The following is a 17948-nucleotide window of genomic DNA, read 5'->3' on the forward strand; positions in this document are numbered from 1 at the left end:
GTTGCCGTGACAACGCAGCATCTCTATGGTACCGGTGTAGGCGGGGCTTCCTCCATAGGCCACGCCCATTCTTTTGCTACTGGGAGGGGCGGGGTCGCAGCGGCGCCGGCGCGCGGAGGGCGCGGCGCATGCGCAGTGCGGGAGCGCGCCCGGCCCAGGCGAGTGTCCGGTGAGCGAGGGGGGACCGGGGGACACCGGGGGCGGGACGGGGGCATCGGGACCAGCCCTCCGCCGGGACCCGTCCGCCTCCAGACCCGCTGGTGCCGGGCCGTGCTGCCCACCGGCAGCCGCCGTTCTGCTCCGCCTGGGGGCAGCGGCACCGGGGGGTACCGGGTGCACTGGGGCCTGAGGGGGCGGGACCGGACGGGACGGGATGTACCGGGAGCGGGCTGTGCCCCGCGCTGGGACTTGTGTGTCTCCGGTGCTGCCGGTGCCAGCCCCGGGAGTCGCCCGTCCCGGTCCCGGTGAGCGCACCGGGTCCCGGCGGATTCCCCGGCCGGGATTCCCCGGTTGCTTCCACCGGGGCAGGGTCCGGGCGATGCTCGCGGGGCTTTGGGGACACCGGGGAGCGGTGCCTTCCCCTCTCCGCCCGGTGGGTCCGGGGGCTGCCGGGGAACGGGAGCCAGGCGGGCGCGGTGCTGCTCCGCGGGCTCTGGGCGGACGGGACCGGCTCAGCTCCGGTGGACTCGCGTTAAACGGAGCTCGTGTCTCCGTTAAATGAGCCTGGCTGTGCTACAAACCCAATTAAAGTGCGGGGAGTTTTCCCTCGGGAGCTGCCCTGGGAATTCCCAGCCTCAGGTTGTGCTTATTGGGTTCTCTGTGGTTTGGGATTTCCCTCGCTGTGCCCTGCCAGGACAGGCTGGCACTGCCCGGGCTGCCAGGGGCTGCCAAACTCCTCCTTGGCTCTGCTTTGGGGCCACCAAAATCCTCCTGAATTCCTCCTGCTCTTGGCTCTGGTTTGGGGCCACCAAATTCCTCCTTGGCTCTGCTTTGGGGCCACCAAATTCCTCCTAAATTCCTCCTACTCCTGGCTCTGGTTTGGAGCCACCAAATTCCTCCTGCTCCTGGCTCTGGTTTCAGGACCAAGCCATGCTCAGGGAGCAGAAAATTGGGAATTTTTCCTGGTGAGTTCTGGGGATTTCACCCCTTGCAGCACCTCTGGGTGCTTCCCTTGGCGGGGTTGTGCCAGCAGAGGGTGAATCCACGCCTGGAGAATTCCTAAAGAAAACAAGGAATGTTCTGGAGTTCTTACCCAGCCCTGACCAAACTCCAAATCCATCCTGACCTCCTCAACACCTCCCTGAGGGGCAGCAGCAGCAAAATCCTTTTCCCTTTTGTGTTTCAAGCCACGGTTTGTGTCTCTGCAGGATTTTTTGGGAAGCCAGGAGCGGTGGAGCCCAGCATGGCAGACCAGAAGCGTCTGGCCTTCTCCATCATCCAGTTCCTGCACACCCAGCTCCAGAACGGGAGCATGTCTCCAGATGCTCAGGAGAGTTTGGAAGGTGGGGTGCATCTACCTCTGTCAGGCCAAAATTTGGGAGAATTTCACCGTTTTTCCCCTCTTTTCTACCCCTGCCTTGGCTGGGCTGCTCCCGGTGCCGAACCTCGCTGGAATTTTGGAGTTGATTTTTCCTTTTGGGATTTATCCAGGGATGCTGGTGGCTTGTGTGGCTTCTGATCTCTGCCAAGAGCAGCTTAGCTGTAGGCAGGGATGTACCTGGGCTCAGAAGCCTCCCTGATCCCTGCTTGGAGACTCAGAGGGTTCATCCAGGCCAAGCTGGGAGCGCTCTGTGGGGTGGGAGGTGGGAATTCCCTGGCTCCAGGGAAACTTTTTGTGCTCCTGGGGTTGTTTCTCCTCTTTTTCTCCCCAAAATGTCATCCCTCAAGGTTTTTCCAGGCCTTTCCAAAGGGCAGGGATCTTAAAAGATCTCCTTAAGGACCTTAAGGTTTAGCCCTTGGTTTGTGGGTTTGTCGCGGTGAAAGGAGCGTGGCTGTGGGGTGGGGGACATTGCTGGGGGATGGGACTGGGAATGGGATATTTTGGGATGAAAAATGTGGCAGGAGGGCTCTGGGAGGCTCTGCTTATCCCTGGGAGCAGCTTCCCAAGCCTGAGGAGGGAGGAGGTGGCTCAGGGCTCCCAGAGCAAGGGGAATGTTTGGGTCTCTCCTTGGGATTCTGGGCCATTCCCACATTCCCAGCTGTGGGAATGCTGCTGCAGCCCCAGCCTGATTCACTTCCAAGCCCAGGAATCCCTCAGGGAGTGGGAACTGGGACTGGCTCCATCCAGGAGGTCCAGAGGGAGGCTTTGCCCAGCTCTGAGTTTTGGCAAAATTTGAAAATACAGCCCAAAAATCCCATCTGGTGTGGGGAAAATATTGGGGTTTTTTCCTGTTTTTTTTGAGAGATGAGGGAGAGGGATAAACATTTATTAATTCATGACCTGACTCTCCTTATCCAGTGGCCATCCAGTGCCTGGAAACAGCATTTGGGGTCTCCATGGAAGACCAAAGCCTGGCTGTGTCCCAGACCCTCCCCGAAATATTTGAAGCCGTGGCAGGGAAGGTGAGTGAGAGCCCTGGGATGTTCCCTTTTCCCCGAGTTCTGCTGGATTTTCCAGGAGGCTGCTGCTGCTCCCCTTAGAGAGTGTGGGAGGGGAACGTTTTGGGCTGGAAAACTTTGTGGGAATTGTGGGAATGCTCAGCTCAGCTTCTGCCTCTCCTTGGAAGGAGCTGGAACACTCCAGAACGAACTCGGAGCCCGTCACCCCCTCAGAAGATGACGTGGCTGAAGCTGAAAGACTCAAGACTGAAGGTACCAACCCCTGGAGCTGCTGGATAATGAGGGTTTGGTGCTAATTGGGAGGGCATCTCAATTCCCTGGCACCTGGAATTGGAGGAAAAAAAGGGAATGTTTTCTATTTCTTCCTCTTGCTCTGCCTGGGCTGCAGGAGCCTGGGGAGGTTTGGCTGCCAGGAATGTTGGATCAGTGGGATTTTTATCCCAAAAATCCTGTGGGGTGTGGAGCAGAGCATCCATCCTTCCTGCTCTGTGCATGGCTTTTTCCTGGGGAAAAATGGGATGGGTGTGGATACAGCACTTCCCCCCCTGAGCCAGCACCTGGGGTGGTTTTTGGGATCAGGAATGGGGGAATTTCCAACACAGCCTCGCTGCTGGCCCTGCCCCACACTGACAAACCTCTCCCCTGTGCTATTTCCATGGATCCAGACCTTTGCTTTGGTTTATCCCAGGTTTTTTTCCCATCTTTTCCCCACCCTCCTTTCAGGAAATGACCAAATGAAGGCAGAAAACTTCGAGGCTGCTGTGTCTTTTTATGGAAAAGCCATCGAGTTAAACCCAGCCAACGCCGTTTATTTCTGCAACAGGTACTGAGCAGCTCCTCCCTGCTGGCACCCCAGGCTCCAGAATGCCCAAAAATCCCATTTTTCAAACCATCCTGTGGAGTTTTGGAGCAGTTCCTTGCTCGTTGTGGATTGTGCCGTGCTTTTGGTGCCTCCTGGGATCTCTGGGTGGGATGTGGGCGTGGAAATGAACTTTATCAGGCACTGGAGGGGTGAGGGATGCCAGGGAATGGGGTCTGATTCCATGCAGAGTGGGATGTGCTGGGAATTCAGGGTGGAATGAGGAGCTGGAGGCTCCTCATGGAGAGTTAAGGGAGTTGTGTGTGCAGAATTGGCCATGGAAGAAGGGGAGGTTTTTGTGTTTCTCTGCAATTCTTGGATAAAACAGATTGTGAACTTGAATTTGATGGAATTCCCTGGTTGTGCTGGGAACTCAGACCCACCCCTGAAATGCAACCCCCCCCCCCTCCGAATTGCTGTAAATTTTAAATTAAGGGGGGCTCTCAGGCAAAAAATATGGGAGCAGGACTAACAGTTCTTTAGTAGGGAAGAAAATAAAAAGATAAAATAAACAATGCAGTGAACTAAAACAGCACTGAGAGAGTCAGAACACAACTTGACACCCTGTGGGTCAGGGTGCTGGCAGCAGAACCATTGGAATTGTGGCTCAGCCCTCCTGCAGTGCCAGGGCTGGTTCTGCTGGAGCAGGGATCCTGTAGGAAAGGGTGGAATCTTCCTCTGGAGATCCAGGGGAAGAGGCAGCTGCTGTTCCTCTGGGGAATCCAGTGGAGAAGCCATGCTGGTGTTCCAGAACCTCCAGATTATATCCGGGTAGGAATGTTTGAAATCTCAGATTGTATCCAGGTAGGAATGTTTGAAATCTCAGATTGTATCCAAGTAAGAATGTTTGAAATATCAGATTCTATCCAGGTAGGAATGTTTGAAATCTCAGACTGTATCCAGGTAGGAATGTTTGAAATCTCAGATTGTATCCAAGTAAGAATGTTTGAAATCTCAGACTGTATCCAGGTAGGGATGTTTGAAATCTCAGATTCTATCCAGGCAGGAATGTTTGAAATCTCAGATTATATCCAGGTAGGGATGTTTGAAATCTCAGACTGTATCCAGGTAGGAATGTTTGAAATCTCAGATTGTATCCAGGTAGGAATGTTTGAAATCTCAGATTGTATCCAGGTAGGGATGTTTGAAATCTCAGATTGTATCCAGGTAGGGATGTTTGAAATCTCAGACTGTATCCAGGTAGGGATGTTTGAAATCTCAGATTATATCCAGGTAGCAATGCTTGGCTCCTCCCTCTGGGCTCACATCTCCCAATGGGATGCTGAAGTTCTTATCAGCCATGCAGGGACATTCAGTGGCCTCTTATCAGCAGATTTCTCCCCTGTTGTGGAAGAGATAAGGAAAACTGCCCACTTAACAGAAGCCAACTGCCATCCAGATGGCAAAACAGAATCCAGTTTGCTTGGCAATGCAGGGGGTTCTGCTTTTCCCATTTTTCCAGAGCTGCTGCCTACAGCAAACTGGGGAATTACGCGGGAGCCGTGCGGGACTGCGAGCGAGCCATCGGCATCGACCCCAGCTACAGCAAAGCCTACGGCAGGATGGGGTGAGCAGCACCCTCCTGGGGAAATTCCCACCTTTCCTTGGGAATTCTGCAGCCCTGAAAACCCCCAGAACAGGGATTTTATCAGTTTGTTCCGCCATGAAAGATTCCAGCTTTATAGGGTGGAGAAAAAATTCACATTTTTCATTTCTAAGAAAGTTGGTGGAACAGCAGTTGGATAAAACAAGTGACCTAAAAACCCATCTGTGACTTTGATCTTTATTTTCTTTTCTGCTGGAATTTTGATTTCCTGAAAATGTATTTCTTAATTCTAAGTTGGTGGGGACAACTGGATTTAAAAAGTGCCCCAAAAAAAACCCCATCTGTGACTTTGATTTTTATTTTCTTTCCACCATTCCTGCTGGAATTTTCAATCCCTGCACGCTCCAGAACAGGAATTTTATCAGTTTGTTCCACCATGAAAAAATTCCTGCTGTTTTGACTTTTCAGGGTGGAGAAAAAATTCACATTTCTCAATTCTAAGAAAGTTGGTGGGGACAACAATTGGATTAAAAAAGGTGAAAAAAACCCTTCTGTGACTTTGAATGTTCTTTTCTTCCCCAGCTTGGCCCTGTCCAGCTTAAACAAACACACAGAAGCTGTTGTTTACTACAAAAAAGCTCTGGAGTTGGATCCGGACAACGAAACGTACAAATCCAACCTCAAAATAGCTGAACAGAAAATGAAGGAGACTCCCAGTCCAGTAAGTTGTGGAATTTGGGGATTTATTGAGGTTAAAAGAGCAGGAGCAGCTTTTTGCAACAACAATGGGAATGGGGAATGGGGTTTTGGAATGGGGAATGAGCAGTGAGAATGGGGAATGGGGAATGAGGGATGGGAATGGGGAATGAGCAATGGGGATGGGGAATGAGCAATGGGAATGGGAATGCAGAATGAGGGATGGGAATGGGGAATGAGCAATGGGAAATGGGGAATGGGGTTTTGGAATAGGATTGGGGAATGAGGGATGGGAATGGGGAATGAGGAATGGGAATGGGGAATGAGGGATGGGAATGGGGAATGAGGGATGGGAATGAGCAATGGGAATGGGGAATGAGGGATGGGAATGAGCAATGGGAATGGGGAATGAGGGATGGGAATGAGCAATGGGAATGGGGAATGAGGGATGGGAATGAGCAATGACAGCAGCTCTGGTTTCTCTCTTCCAGACCAGCGGCCCCGGAGGGTTCGACTTGGCCGGATTGCTGAACAACCCCGGCTTCATGAGCATGGTGATTGCAGATCCTGGGATGCCCTGGGGTGGAGCCTCCCTGGGGGCTCTGGTGTCCCCTCACATGGAATTCCCTGGGATGGAACCTCCCTGGTGTCTCCTCACATGGGATTCCTCAGGATGGAGCCCCTCTGGAAGCTTTCCCCGCTCCCTGGGGTTGTGTGAAAGCTGCTGCTGCTCCCTTCAGCTCAGGCAGAGCTGGGAATTTCTCCTCAGGCTTTTCCCAGGCTGTGGCAGGGCCTGCTCTGCTCTGGGCTTGGCCTTTGCTCTTTTTTTTTTTTTGCCCTTTTTGCCATTTTTCCCCTTTTCCTGGATTCCCAAGGATTCCCAAACATTCCCACCTTCCCTTTGGGGTTGATCTGACCCTGTTGATCCCTGCTGCCTCACCTGGGTGTTGTTTTTATTCCCCACAGGCCTCAAACCTCATGAACAACCCCCAAGTACAACAGCTGTGAGTTGGATCCCACTTTTATTTATTCCCTCTTGGAATTCTGGGTTTATTCCCTCTTGGAATTCTGGGTTTGGCCTTTCCCACTGGGAGCAGGAGGGAATTTGGGCCAGGAAATTCAGAAAGGGGTTCAGAACCAGCCCAGTTCCATGAGCTGGGGGGGGTTTGGGTGTTCTGGGAGGTGCTGGAAAAGGGATTGGAATAAAATTATTCCCAAAGGAGGTGGGATGGGATGGATCATGGCCCTGGAATTGGCTCTGCTGCAGTTTTATGGGATTTCAGGATTTCCCAGCTTGGTTAAAATGGGAATATTCCCATTCCTGGATGGTTGTGAGGAGCAGTTCCCAATATTTGAAGAAAATGGATAAATTCCTGAATCCATTCCTGAGCACCCCTGTGGAGCGTGGCAGGAGGGAGAGACCCTCTGGAGCCCCCAAATCCTTGGATTTTTGGAATGAGATCACTCAGCTCCCTTTGGTTTCTCCCTGCTCCTGGTGCCATTGGGAATTCCCACCTGGATCCAGCCCTGGAGGGAATCCAGGGAATCCTGTCCTGGATGCAGAGCAGGGCTGCAATTCCATAAATCCGGGAATATCAACATTATTTTAATAATTTCATTAATTGTTCAGCTAAATTAGTTATTTCCACCCGACTCAGGAAAAGCTGCTGCAGAGAATTCTGAGATCCCCAGGATGGGAAGTTGCTCCCAGCAGTCCCCAGGTGATTTTTGGGGATCTTTTCCCAGTTCTGACCCTTTTTTCCCCTTCCCAGAATGTCGGGGATGATCTCGGGAGGCCACAACGCCATGGGAGCGACCGGGAGCAGCCCCTCCACCAACGACCTGGCCAGCCTGATCCAGGCGTGAGTGGGGACACTGGGGACAGGGCTGGGGACAGGGCTGGGGGATAGGACTGGGGACAGGGCTGGGGACAGGGCTGGGGGATAGGACTGGGGACAGGGCTGGGGACACCTGGGGACAGGGCTGGGGGATAGGATTGGGGATAGGGCTGGGGACAGCTGGGGACAGGGCTGGGGGATAGGATTGGGGACAGGGCTGGGGACAGGGCTATGAATGGCTGGGGACACCTGGGGACAGGGCTGGGGGATAGGATTGGGGACAGGGCTGGGAATGGCTGGGGACAGGGCTGGGGACAGCTTGGGGACAGAACTGGGCTGGGCCTGGGGACGGGACAGGGGGGACATGGCTGGGGGCAGCTGGGGGATAGGATTGGGGACAGGGCTGGGGGACACAGCTGGGGACAGGGCTGGGGACAGGGCTGGGGACAGGGCTGGGGGACAGCTGGGGATAGAGCTGGGGACAGGCTGGAGGAAATGGCTGGGGACAGCTTGGGGACAGAACTGGACTGGGACTGGGGACAGGACTGGGGACAGGATTGGGGATAGGGCTCGGGGCAGGGCTGGGGACAGCTGGGGACAGAGCTGGGGACAATCCTGGATCGAGGGCTGGGAATGTCCCAGGGTGTTGCCTGTGTCCAGGTGTGCCCAATGTCCCCTGTGTGTCCCTGATGTCCCCTGTGTGTCTCCAATGTCCCCTGTGTGTCCCTGATGTCCCCTGTGTGTCCCTGCTGTCCCCTGTGTGTCCCTGCTGCCCCTGTGTGTCCCTGATGTCCCCGTGTGTCCCTGCTGTCCCCAGGGGCCAGCAGTTTGCCCAGCAGATGCAGCAGCAGAACCCTGAGCTCATTGAGCAGCTGCGCAGCCAAATCCGCAGCCGGACCCCGAGCGCCAGCAACGAGGAGCAGCAGGAGTGAGGTGGGGCATTGATTATTGATTGGTTATTGGTTATTGATTGAATACAGGAATTGATAACTCAGGAGTGAGGTGGGGCATTGATTATTGATTGGTTATTGGTTATTGATTGAATACAGGAATTGATAACTCAGGAGTGAGGTAGGGCAGGAGCAGGGCCATTGATTATTGATTGATTGAGTACAGGAATTGGTAATTCCAGTTGGAGTCAGTCAGCAGTGAATTGGGCAGGATCAATCATTGATTATTGATTGATTGATTGAGTACAGGGATTGGTAATTCCAGTTTGAGTCAGTCAGCAGTGAGGTGGGGCAGGATCAATGCCATTGATTATTGATTGATTGATTGATTGAGTACAGGAATTGATAACTCCAGTTCTAATCAATCAGGAGTGAGGTGGGGCAGGATCAATGCCATTGATTATTGATTGATTGAGTACAGGAATTGATAACTCCAGTTCTAATCAATCAGGAGTGAGGTGGGGCAGCATCAGTGCCATTGATTATTGATTGATTGATCAATTCAATACAGGAATTGATAGTGTCAGTTTGAGTCAAATGAAGTTTTAAATCTCTATTCTAAATTCTCGAAATTTTAAATTGAAATGTTTTAAATAAAGTTAAATTAATATTTAGATCAAAATTTAAAATAAATTAAAATGTGTGAATGGAAAAGAATGAAAAAATTAAATTAAAATTAATTAAATTCAAATTAAAAGAATTGAAATAAGAATAAAATTATTTTAATTAAAATTATGAAAGCAATTTAAATTGTTATCTTTATTTGAATTTAAAATAATGAAAAGAAGTTAAAATAAAATAAATCGAAATAAAATTTTAAATAAATGAAACAATAAAAATTAAATAATAATAAATAAAATAATTATAAAAATATTATATAATTTTATAGGTTAATGTGTTAGTATTATAATAGTAATAATTAAATCATAGTAAAATTAATTAAAAAATGTGATTGAAATAAACTAAATTTAAATAAATTTGATTGAAATAAAATTATGTTATAATTTGAAATTAAATAAAAATAAAATGAAAATAAATTGAAATAAAATAAGTTGAAAAGAGGTGGAAATATAATAAAATAAAATAAATAAGTTAAATTAAAATAAAACCAATAGAAATAAATAATTCAGATTAATCTGATTAAATTCCCTTTTCCCCAAGTGAATTCCCTGTTTTCCCTCTCTCTGCAGCCCCTGGAAATTCCAGAATTTGCTTTTCCAGCTGGGAGCCACCTCCGTGTTGCCAATTCTTGACTTGGAAGTGTCCAAGAGGGGGAAAAAACCCAAAACTCCAACGGATAAAAACCACAAAAATTCCCAAATCTTCCTGTGCCCTGCATGTCCCTGAGAATTCCCATTTCCCTCCCTTTTTTCCCTTTTTCCCCCTTTTTCCAGGTTTATTTTTTGGGTTTTTTTTTCCTGGCAGCCCCAGCAGAACTGAACTCAGAATTCTGCTGAGAAATTCCCAAATCGCTGCAGGATTTGCTGCCTGGGGGGGTTTTATTCCCAATTTTTTGTTGTTTTTTGGAGCATTTGCAAGCGAATTTTTCTTTTTTTGCCCCAATTTTCCCCTCGGGAGCCACTTCCAAGAAGTGTTTGAGTCCCTGCTCGTCCCCACCCTGGAATTCCTGGGATTTTCCATCTCTGGGAATGAGAATTTTGCTCCAAATCTGTGATTTTTTGGGAATTTTGCTGCTTCCCCCTCTCCAGCATCCACAGGGGAGTCAGGACTGAACCTCCCCCAGGCATTTTTGGGGTTTTTCCCATCCCAAAAAATCCTGGAAAATCCCATTTGAGTGTTCAGCAAACTGGCAAAATGGGGATTTCTCCCATGGAATGTGAGCAGGGAGGGAGTGAAGGTGTTTTTAGTGTGTTTTAAAGGAGTTTTTTCCGAATTATTTTGATTTTTTTTTTTTTTTTAATTGCATGTCAATGATCAGCCTGGCTGGGCTGGGGGTGAAGGGAATCCAAAATCCCCCTTTGGATCCAAAATCCAGGATTTGGGCAGGGAGAAGCTCCTGGAGCCACCTCAAATCCCAGCTGGGGGAAACCAGAGGGGAATTTTTTAAAAATCCAAAATGGATTTAAATCCAATTTTTGGCTCTTGGGGGATGAGGAGCCCCTCTGGAACGTTGGGGAGACGGAAAAAATCATGGAAAAAAAGTGATTTTTTTTGGTCGAGGCTCCGTGGAATTCATGTGGTTCGTGTCACTCGTGAGGAATAAAAACCATTTGGACACTTTGGTTGTTATCCCTGCGTGCTCAGGTGATTTTCCAGAACCTTCTGTGGGCTCAGGGTCTGTTTGGGGCACATTTTATTCCCATTTTCCCCATTTTTTTTGTCCTTCCCGACGGGAATTCTCCTCCTGCACATTCCTACAGCACAAAAATAAGAAAACTTTTCTTTTTCCCTCCATTTCTCCTTCCCTAAATTGCTTTTAATTTCTCTCCACCTGCTTTTTTGTAGCCCCACCAAAGGAATTTCAGGCTGGAAAGGAAAATATTCTGGAATTATCCAAAAATGTGGAAACCACGGTGCTGTTTTCCCGCTGTTTTCTGCACATTTTGTGCTGTTCCCTTTCCCTCACCCTCCTGGCTCTTTCCTGACCCGTTTTTTTAATATTTTTTGTATTTTTCCTCCTCTCTGAGTTGGGATTTTCCAGCCCTGAATTCCAGCTGAGATTTTCCAGGGAATTCCTCCTGCCCTGCCTGGAGCTGCCCCTGAACTCCAGGCTGAACTGCCTGGAGTTGCCCAGAAATTCCTGAGCTGACAGCACCAAAAAAAAGGGAAATTGATGGAATTCTGTGGAATTTTATGGAATTTCCAGGTGGGCCTCAGCTCTCCCTGCAGCACCCACACCTGCCATTGGTGCGGTTTGATCACAGAGCGGCAGGAGCAGGGGGTGTGGGCGTGGCGGACGCTGTTCCAGGGATGGTTTTCCCATTCCCGGCGCTCCCGGTTCCCGGTTTTTCCCCATTCCCGTTTTTCCCGTTCCCGTTTTTCCCGGTGATCCCGGGCCCGGAACCCAGCGCTACGGGACGCGTTTCCCGCGGACCTCAATCGGCGCTTCCCCCACGCTGTGCTGTGGGCGCGTTGATTGACAGCTCTAACGCCCAATCACAAATCAGCTTTTCCGCCTCAGCCAATGGGAGGTCGCCGTGGGCGGGCGATGCGGGGCGGCCGGGCCGGGATCGAGCGGGGCTGGCCGTGAGTGAGGGGGGGGGCGGTTACCGGGGTAACGGGGCCGAGGGGGTCATGAGGGGATGGCGGGGTCGGGCCGGGGACCCCAGGGTCGCAACGGGGCTGGGGGAGCCGGGGCTGCGGGGGAAGGGGCGGGAGAACGGGGCTGGGCCCTCTCCGTGTGTGAGGGCTGGAGCCCGGCCCTGGTTTGAGGGGCCGGGGCTGGGCCCGCTCTGGGTGTGAGGAGTCAGGGTGTGCCCCACGCTCCTGTGGGGGTCTGGGGTCCCCTCCTCGCCGTGAGGGGCTGGACTCCTTCCCCATCCTGAGGGGCTCCATCTGCCTGTGAGGGGCTGGAGCTGGGCCCCTTCCCCATCCTGAGGGGCTCAGGGCAGACCCCGACCCTCTCTGAGGGTCTTCCCAGCTGAACTCTCCCCATGTGAGCTGCTCACTGCCCACGCAGCAACGCTGAAACCTCTCCCCTCATCTCTGCTCCCTTTTGGTGGGCTCAGGTTGGTCTGGGAGGAGCCCCTTCCCCATCACCCTCTTTCTAAAAGCAATGGGACGGTCTCAAAGGGCTTGGAAGGGCCGGTTTTTAACAGAAACATTGGGATTTAGAGGCGCACGGATGAGGAACCCCTTTGTTTTTCCTCCCACAGAGCCCTGCCTGCTTTATAGAATATTTTTCATCGCTTGGATGCTTCATTTTGAGCCAGTGACCCGAGCAGGAGCTGAGCTGATCCCTTGGTGCCGCAGTTTTGGGGCTGGGGACACAGCCCAGGTGTGCAGGAGGAGCAGGTGAGGAGATCCTCAGGTGCTCCTGGGGCTTCCTTTCCCTCAGGGCTGCTCCAGCTCCATTTGGGGATGCTGGATGTGGCTGCTCCACCTGAACTTGGGAAGTTGAGGCTTTGGAGGGGACGCGTTTGGGTTTAAAATGGGGGGAAAAGGGAAAAAAAGTGAGGTTAAAGGGTTTCTGGGGGGAGCCAGGTGTGTTCCAGAGGTGTGAACTGTGGAAAAAGGAGGATTTTATCCCTTCCCTCTGCCCCGGCACAGGTGTGGCTGGTGCCTGGGCCCAGGGTTTGGGCTTGGCCTGACCTGCAGTGAGTCAGTGTCACCTGATGGGCTCTGAATTCCTCTCTTTGTCTCTTAGGGGTGGCAGCACACAGGGAATGGCTCCTCCCCGCTGCCAGAGGGCTGGGATGGGTGGGAGTTTGGGGAGGGGATAAATGGGATTTTGGGGAGGGGAAGGAGGAGAGTTTGGGAATGGGATGGATGGAATTGTGGGAAGGGGATGGATGGAATTTTGGGGAGGGGATGAGTGAGACGTTGTGGAGGGGATGGATGGGGATTTGGGAAGAGGATGGATGGGATGTTGGAAGGGGATGGGTGGGATTTTTGGAAGGGGATAGATGGGATGTTGGGGAGGGGATTGATGGGAGTTTGGGGAAGGGGATAGATGGGATGTTGAGAAGGAATTCCTCCCTGGGAAAGTGGGCAGGCCCTGTCAAGAATTTCCCAGTGGCTGCCACATCCCTGGAAGTGTCCAAGGACAGGGCTTCAAAGACCTCCAGGGAAGGATGGTTTGAGGTGACCACAATTCCAGGGCTTTCATTCAAAATTCCTTTTCAATCCAGTTTGAACTTTTCCCTGCTGCTTCCTACAGCTCATAAAGGAAAAATCTCTGTGTTCTCCCTATCCCCAGGCAGCCTCTCTCCCTGAGGCCCATCCACGCTGATGCCCCCGCTCTGAGCACACCCAGAGGGTCCCCTCCGGGGCCGGATCCCGGGCAGGATGAGGATCGTGGTGGCCAAGGTGCTGTGCCTGCTGGGGATCTGTGTGCTGGTGCTGGCCGGGGCCCTGCTGCCCGTCAGGCTGATCGAGGCCGACCACGAGAAGGCTCAGCGCTCCCGCCGCCTGCTGGCGCTCTGGAACTCCTTCGGGGGCGGTGTCTTCCTGGCCACGTGCTTCAACGCGCTCCTGCCCGCCGTCAGGGGCAAGGTGGGTCCTGGGGACGCCCTGCCTAAAGCTGAGCCTGCAGGGGCCCAGCTGCGGGGGCTGTGCCCGCTGGAGCAGCTCTGCTGTGTCCGGGGGCTCAGCGAGGGGAGCTGTGCCCACCTCCTGTCTCAGTCTGAGCCTGCAGGGGTTCAGTTGGGAGTGGATTTAGGGGGCTCTGCCCTCTGGAGCAGCTGTGCTGTGCCCAGGAGCTCACCAAGGAGAGCTGTGCCCATCTCCTGCCTTAATCTGAGCCTGCAGGGGCTCAAGTGGGAGTGGATTTAGGGGGTTCTGCCCTCTGGAGCTGCTCTGCTGTGTCCAGGGGCTCAGCGAGGGGAGCTGTGCCCACCTCCTGCCCCTCTCTCCGTGGAGAAAGTGGAGGCAGAGGAGGCTGTGGGGTGTGAGGATCAAACAGCAAGGCAGGGATTTCCTGTGCCCTGCCAAGGCTGCTGTACAAGGATGTGGCAGCATCATGGATTGATGGAGTGTCCCTGTGGGAATGGTTCCCTTCAGAGGGATAAAGGGGTGGATTCACTGTGGATCTGTGGGAATTGTTCTCTCCACAGGGATAAAGGGGTGGATTCACTGTGGATCTGGGGAATTGTTCTCTCCACAGAGATAAAGGGGTGGATTCACTGTGGATCTGTGGGAATGGTTCCCTTCAGAGGGATAAAGGGGTGGATTCACTGTGGATCTGGGGAATTGTTCTCTCCACAGGGATAAAGGGGTGGATTCACTGTGGATCTGGGGAATTGTTCTCTCCAGAGGGATAAAGGGGTGGATTCACTGTGGATCTGGGGAATTGTTCTCTCCACAGGGATAAAGGGGTGGATTCACTGTGGATCTGTGGGAATGGTTCTCTCCACAAGGCTAAAGGGGTGGATTCACTGTGGATGTGTGGGACTGTGTCCCACCAGAGGGATAAAGGGATGGATCTTTTGCTCCCTTCCAGCTCGATGAGGTTCTCAGACAGAACAACGTGACCACGGACTACCCGGTGGCCGAGACCATCATGATGGTCGGCTTCTTCCTGTCGGTCTTCGTGGACCAGCTCTTCCTGAGCTTGCAGAAGGAGAAGCCGTCCTTCATCGACCTGGAGACCTTCAACGCGGGCTCGGACGCGGGCAGCGACTCGGAGTACGAGAGCCCCTTCATGGCGTCCCCGCGCGGGCGCGCGCTCTACGGGGAGCACGGCCCGCACTCGCACAGCCTGCACCTCCCCGAGCTCGCCCGCTGCGGCCCCCGCCGCCTGCTGGGGCTGGTCTTTGCCCTCTGCACCCACTCCATCTTCGAGGGCTTGGCGCTGGGCCTGCAGGAGGACGGAGGCAGAGTGGTCAGCTTGTTCCTGGGAGTGGCCGTGCACGAGACGCTGGTGGCCGTGGCCTTGGGCATCAGCATGGCCAAGGCGTCGCTGGCGCTGAGGGATGCGGCCAAGCTGGCGGTGGCCGTGTGCCTGATGATCCCGCTGGGCATCGGGGTGGGCATGGGCATCGAGAGCAGCCGCAGCGCCGCGGGCAGCATCGCCTCCCTGCTGCTGCAGGGCGTCGCCGGCGGCACCTTCCTCTTCGTCACCTTCTTCGAGATCCTGGCCAAGGAGCTGGAGGATAAAAGCCACCGGCTGCTCAAGGTGCTGTGCTTGGTGCTGGGCTACACCGCGCTGGCCGGGCTGGTGCTCGTCCCGTGGTGAGCCGAGAGCCTCAGGAAGCCGAGGGAGCAAAACCTCACCTCTCCCCTCCCACGGCACCGGGAGGAGCCGCCCCTTTCACCGCTGGAACAGCCCAACCCGGGCGGAGTTTCCATGATGACCTGGAGGAGGAGAATCTCTTCCCGTGTGCTCAGAGTGAGGAATATCCCGAGGGATTGTCCCTGCCCGAGGGGCTGCAGGGATTAGCGGACACAAACGTTAAAGATCTGGGTAAATTCTGCTTCCAAGAGCTCCTCGAATGTGTGTGTGTCTCCCTCCTTCCCTTCGGCCACGCTCCGGAGGCTCCGAGGAGGTGAGGAACAAACAGGAGTGGAGGCAGAGCAGGTGGGAGCAGGGATTGCCAGGCTGCACTAAGCTGCTTTCGCTGGCTTAGTTGGGAGTAAAACCTGGTTGTAAGAGCTGCCAAAAATAACATCCCTGTGGGGCTCTGGCCTTCCAGGCCCTGCTGCCTCCACACAGCTTCCAGCACCCCACCTGGGGCTCGGGGAGCTCAGCTTTTCCAGGGATTCATGGAAGAAATGAGGCCGGGCCCCTCTACCCTGCTTCCTTCTCAGCATCGTGCCCATAGGTTGAGCATTCCCTAAGGAAAACCTCTGAAAATCAGAGGCTGAATCCCAGGATGGTTTGAGTTGGGGAGGACCTTAAAGCCTGTCCAGTGCCATGGGCAGGGACACCTTCCACTGTCCCAGGGTGCTCCAAGCCCCGTCCAACCTGGCCTTGGACACTTCCAGGGATGCAGCAGATCCTCACCTTATCCAGAGCCTGGCATCCATGAGCTTGCAGGAAACGGGCAGTAACAATTCCCAGCACTGATATTTTGGAGCAAACTCTTTGTGCTCTCAGTGCTCTGCAGTCAGAGGGGCCGAGCAGTTCCCATCAGGGGCTGCTCCAAGGCTTTTCCAGGTTTCCAAAGGAATGGAATCACCTCCCTTGGGGGGGAGTGGAGATGATGCTGAGATACCCGAGCAGCTCCCAGCAGCCGCCACAGAGCCCCTGGGAAGATCCTGATCCCGCTGGATTTGCCTTTGGGAGCCAGGAGCTGGGATCAGAGGCTGGAGCTGGGAATGTGCTCCCCCCCAGCTGTGAAACACAGCCTGGCTCAGGCAGGGGCTGCATTTTAATTACCCGGAGCCTTCGCTCCTGCAGCAGCAGCTTGGCCGGGCCCCTGGAAGCGCTGATGGAATTATAAGGATGGCGCAGTGCCGGCAGCGGGAAGGAGGCGCGGAGCCTCCGCGGTGGCCCAGCTGCAGCATATGGAGGCAGCTGAGCATCATCTGACAGATCCTGGGGCTCGTTAGTTTAATTGCTGCAACATCCCCGAGTCAATTAATCTTCCTTTGAAAACCTGGAGTGGAAGGGGGGGGGTGGGGGCGGAGGGAGGTTATTTTGGGCCTGGCATGACACAAAGCAGCAGGATGAGAGGAGAACGTGATTTGTGATTTGCCTCGGCCGTGGTGAAGCCTCGGGGCTGTTTCACCTCTCCTGGGGGCTGACCTCTCTCCTGGGGGGGGATGAAGGGGGAGAGGTGACACGGTGCTGAGTGTCCCCTGTTGGGCTGTCACCTCCGTTTCACGCCCTCCTCCTGCTGCAGTTTGGGATCGGGGGCGGGGGCTGTGAAGTGCCAGGGGGTGCTGAGCTCCCCCATCCTCATCCCGCTGCCCTGGGGGGTTCATCCACAGGATCATCCCGTGCTCCAGGGTGGAGGAGGAGGAGGAGGCCCTGCTGCTCCCAATAAATTCCCTGCCCTTCTCCCCTTGCTGTCACTCGCTTTTTTTGATGTCCCCCATGGCTGCTCCGCGTCCGGCTCACGCGGCATCCACACGTGCCCGGCCCCGGCGTGGGCTGAGCCCCCTCCCCGGGCATCCGAACCCCTCCAGCCGGACCCCCCGGAGCCCTGCTGAGCCCGGGGGCGGGGGACAGGACCCCCCCCAGCACGCCCCGCTCGGCAGCGCCGTGATTCAGCCCTGCGTGAGCGGCCGCCCCGTTGCGTCAGGCCTGGCGGGGAGCTGCGGCTCAATGGAACGAGGAGGAGCCGCAGGAAAATGATCAAGGAAAGCTCATTCATTGCCTCTAACGAGGAGTATCCGGCCGGCTCCGAGCGCGGCGGGGGTGGGGGGGGCTGAGGCTGCCACCACCCCCCCTGGGCCTTGTCACCCCGCGGGGCGGGGCGGGCCGATGTCCCCGTGCCCCCCCCGCTGCCCTCCCCGTTCCCGTGGGGACGCGGTGCCAGCGCGTGGGTGCCACCGTGGCCCGGTGCCCGCTGGCTGCTATTAATAGAGGCTGCGGATTTTAATTGCTGCCACTCAGGAGTGGGGCGGGGGGGGGAGGCAGGAGCAGACCCCGGCTGTGACAGGGACCATCAGACCCCTGGAGTCACCAGTCACCTCCAGTGCCCAGTGCCAGTGGTGGGACACAGAGCTGGGGATGGTCACCCTGGGGCTCTTCTGGTCCCACTCAGGCACTAGAGGGGGCTCAGCCAGCTCTTGAGTGTCCCACAGCCCCACCAGGGTCCCCAGTGTGTCCCCTCAAGGGCCTCTCTGGAGTTCTGGGGCTCTGCCATGAGCAGGTGACACCAGTTGGTGACAAAGGCCCTGCGGTGTGTGCACAAGCTCCCGGTCCTGTGCTG

The 17948-nt window shown here is 54.3% G+C and overlaps 2 protein-coding genes across 3 annotated transcripts; both read left to right on the forward strand.

Annotated features, from left to right (window-relative positions):
- Positions 1–91: 91 nt before the first annotated feature.
- Positions 92–10698, forward strand: SGTA (small glutamine rich tetratricopeptide repeat co-chaperone alpha). The gene is made up of 12 exons (XM_036399356.2): positions 92–169; positions 1368–1502; positions 2459–2562; positions 2727–2811; positions 3283–3382; positions 4881–4985; positions 5547–5685; positions 6152–6214; positions 6627–6664; positions 7433–7522; positions 8316–8431; positions 9639–10698. Exons 2-11 carry the CDS (start codon positions 1403–1405, stop codon positions 8428–8430), a joined length of 939 nt encoding a protein of 312 aa, XP_036255249.1. The 5' UTR covers positions 92–169; positions 1368–1402; the 3' UTR covers position 8431; positions 9639–10698.
- Positions 10699–11599: 901 nt separating this feature from the next.
- Positions 11600–17073, forward strand: SLC39A3 (solute carrier family 39 member 3). Of its 2 annotated transcripts, none has more exons than XM_036399354.1 (4): positions 11600–11655; positions 12285–12423; positions 13328–13623; positions 14570–17073. In XM_036399354.1, the coding sequence occupies exons 3-4, from the start codon at positions 13417–13419 to the stop codon at positions 15302–15304; spliced, it is 942 nt and encodes a 313-aa protein (XP_036255247.1). In that variant the 5' UTR covers positions 11600–11655; positions 12285–12423; positions 13328–13416; the 3' UTR covers positions 15305–17073. The 2 variants fall into 2 exon arrangements, with proteins under 2 accessions (XP_036255247.1, XP_036255248.1); XM_036399355.1 differs by lacking the exon at positions 11600–11655 and adding an exon at positions 11866–12137.
- Positions 17074–17948: the final 875 nt, after the last annotated feature.

The sequence above is a fragment of the Molothrus ater genome, chromosome 26, assembly GCF_012460135.2.
Source record: "Molothrus ater isolate BHLD 08-10-18 breed brown headed cowbird chromosome 26, BPBGC_Mater_1.1, whole genome shotgun sequence".
NCBI classification, from domain to species: domain Eukaryota; kingdom Metazoa; phylum Chordata; class Aves; order Passeriformes; family Icteridae; genus Molothrus; species Molothrus ater.

Coding starts and splice junctions, on each gene's coding strand:
- SLC39A3 (XM_036399354.1), top strand. CDS start 13,417: ATGAGGATCGTGGTGGCCAAGGTGCTGTGCCTGCTGGGGATCTGTGTG. Junction 13,624..14,569: donor TGCCCGCCGTCAGGGGCAAG/GTGGGTCCTGGG, acceptor GCTCCCTTCCAG/CTCGATGAGGTTCTCAGACA.
- SGTA (XM_036399356.2), top strand. CDS start 1,403: ATGGCAGACCAGAAGCGTCTGGCCTTCTCCATCATCCAGTTCCTGCAC. Junction 2,812..3,282: donor TGAAAGACTCAAGACTGAAG/GTACCAACCCCT, acceptor CCCTCCTTTCAG/GAAATGACCAAATGAAGGCA. Junction 3,383..4,880: donor GCCGTTTATTTCTGCAACAG/GTACTGAGCAGC, acceptor CCATTTTTCCAG/AGCTGCTGCCTACAGCAAAC.